Source organism: Paracoccidioides lutzii, assembly GCF_000150705.2.
Source record: "Paracoccidioides lutzii Pb01 unplaced genomic scaffold supercont2.1, whole genome shotgun sequence".
Taxonomy (NCBI): domain Eukaryota; kingdom Fungi; phylum Ascomycota; class Eurotiomycetes; order Onygenales; family Ajellomycetaceae; genus Paracoccidioides; species Paracoccidioides lutzii.
In genome coordinates, this window is record NW_015440947.1 from 875,718 (window position 1) to 878,355 (window position 2,638).

The 2,638-nt window shown below is 45.6% G+C and overlaps 1 protein-coding gene across 1 annotated transcript in view; it reads right to left on the bottom strand.

The window, feature by feature from the left end:
- Positions 1-1,303: 1,303 nt before the first annotated feature.
- Positions 1,304-2,638, bottom strand: part of PAAG_11074 (ubiquitin-60S ribosomal protein L40) — a gene marked incomplete at both ends in the record, with an annotated part of 4,748 nt that continues 3,413 nt past the window's right edge. Inside the window, 5 exons of the mRNA XM_015846782.1 lie at positions 1,304-1,390; positions 1,540-1,650; positions 1,952-2,132; positions 2,309-2,315; positions 2,406-2,507. Of these exons, the coding sequence (XP_015703586.1) occupies positions 1,304-1,390; positions 1,540-1,650; positions 1,952-2,132; positions 2,309-2,315; positions 2,406-2,507 (488 nt within the window). The remainder of the gene's footprint in view (positions 1,391-1,539; positions 1,651-1,951; positions 2,133-2,308; positions 2,316-2,405; positions 2,508-2,638) is intronic.

The following is a 2,638-nucleotide window of genomic DNA, read 5'->3' on the forward strand; positions in this document are numbered from 1 at the left end:
TTGGTGAGTTGGAGTCCGTTGACGGTAGAATATGGGGTGCTTGGGGGGATTGTGTTTGGGGGGGCCTATTTTCTTCGTTTGGGGAAATTTTTCCCCCGGTCCCAGTGCCACGGGATGAAACCAGAATAAAATTTTTTTATCCCGGTTTATATTTTCCACGCGGGATGGGGGTTGGCGTTAAAATTTTTTTTTTGCGGGGGATTTTTTTTCTTTCTATTTCTTTTTAAACCCTTTCCGTGACCTTTTCCCCCCCCCCCCCCCCCCCCAAAAAAAAAAAAAAAAAAAGGTTTCTGACCACTATTCTACACGCTGTTTGAAAGTTGTCTAACAAAGTTTGCTGCCTATAGTCACGGAAGCCCGGTATCGGAAAAGGGAAAGGACAAGGGGAAGGATAAAGATAAAGATGATTGAGATAAACCAGATCCAAGGTTTATGGGATTTAATTACGACGGCTATATCGATTTGATGTTGACTGGGACGATTGATCTTCAAATATTTATTTTTACATTGTTTTAAACTACCCCCTTTTGCCCGAAGAGCAGTTACTCACTGCCTTCCTGTTTGTGATTTTGCTCTACGGCTTAGTTCTCTTTGCTACAGGCGGGGGTGTTGGCGGAGACTAGACGTGTATTTTTAGCTCTTCATCTGTTTTCGCGGTTTTATTCTTGGATTTTTTTTTTTTTTTCTATCTGGCCTGAACGGTGCTGCCAGATAGATAAAACCTCAGAACGAAGCGGGGATGTTTCTGAATTTGGTTGTTCTTTCGAAGGCATCCCACCCCTCTGTTAAATCATTTGCTTTTCCGAATTCAACAAAGTATACCCTGCCAGCTATTATCCAGTTGCTACCTTGAGTTTGAGAGCGCTGTTTTCCAGTATCAGCAGAGCCTCTGCCCACAATACAAAATGCCTGTTTATCTGGTGCAGGTTGGCTTATATCCACGGATTCGATTGTATCTACGCGGTGATTCCTGACAGAATATGAAAAACGAACAGAGGAAAAGAAATGTAATTCAGAACTTGTTTTAATATCCGCAACATCCTCTCATAATCGCAGGGTAGGGGTAGGACACTTATTTCATTATCTGATCTTAAAACGCAAACGCCATGGACAAAAGTACGAGGTGGGTGTGCTGTGCTGTAGCGCATGTGTAGGTTGGTTTTGTTCGTTGAAGAGTCGTTTCTAATAAATTATAAAAACAAGTTCCATACAGTCCTTCCCATTCCCCCTTCAGCGAAACAGAACAAAACCATGCAAGAAACCAGCCAGCAGATACAGAAGCAGTATAAGGAAAAACCAAAATCTACTTCAGCTTCTTCTTTGGTCGGAGTTGGTTAGTGTGGCCACATTTCTTCTTTCGGCAGTTAGTGGCCCGGGGGGGGAGGCGGGCCTGGAGATATTGGGGTTAGTATGATTTTGCAGCCGGGGCTTTCACAGTCGATAGATGACGTGTTCGGGGAGGCCGGAGGAGTTTCACGCGAAGTCGTGGAAAGAGAAGGACTGATGAAAAGATTATAATGAAAAGAAAAGAATACGTACATAGCACTTCCGGCAGATCATCTTGTCGCAGTTGTATTTGCTGGCGAGGGCTCTGAGCGAGGGTTCGATGATACCACCACGGAGGCGGAGGACGAGGTGAAGGGTGGATTCCTATAGTTTCCGCATAAGGGTCAGTTAGATACTGTTTCCGAAACCAAAGATATATATATCCACTCTCATCCTCTCTTGCTTTCCACTCCACCCGATCCGCTTTCGTTGGCGCTTATCCAGCTGCAACATCATCATCCTATCAAAGTCCAACTGCATCTTCCATCTCCATCCTTGGGCAACAGGAATTCCCTTCATCCTCCATCCTCCCTCTCTTAATATTTCGTCACACAACCTCCTCCCATCTCCGCCCATAGTTTTCCCATCAACCTAATACCAAAAACACAAAAAGGGAAACCCCTACTTTCTGGATATTATAATCACTAAGCGTTCGGCCGTCCTCAAGCTGCTTGCCAGCGAAGATCAATCGCTGCTGATCAGGTGGGATACCCTCCTTGTCCTGAATTTTCGACTTTACATTGTCGATGGTATCGCTGGACTCGACCTCGAGGGTGATGGTCTTGCCCGTGAGGGTTTTGACGAAGCTGTTTGTACGGAACTTAAATCAGTATATTTTGTCTCCCAGCTCTCCCTTGCTTCTTGCCATTGCAATTTCCTTCTCGTTTGTCCCTTTTACACCTGTGTATCCGGGCTTTTCGCAGAGGGTTGTGGTTGGAGTTTGGGGGGATTATGTATGGAGAGCGCTTAGGGGTGGGCTTACATCTGCACTGTTACGGGTTAGAAGCCAAGAGTTAGCATTTCATTCACATATCCATATTCAGCGGCTTTCCCCGTATACAAAAGGCATATGCACTTACTGGTTGCTGATACTTTGAAAGCTCTGTCGTTGCTGGATGGGTTTGACTCTACACGTCTCTCGTCAACTTCCGACGTTGGGTCGCTGGCAATTGAGGACTTCGCTTAGCGGCGGGGTGCTGTGACATCGTCGTGGCCCTAAGGCTACTTTTGCCGTTTGGGACATGTCAGCAATTTGGACTTGACATGGTCAACGGCACATTATCTGTAACACTCCTTACGCAAGGACTTGTTT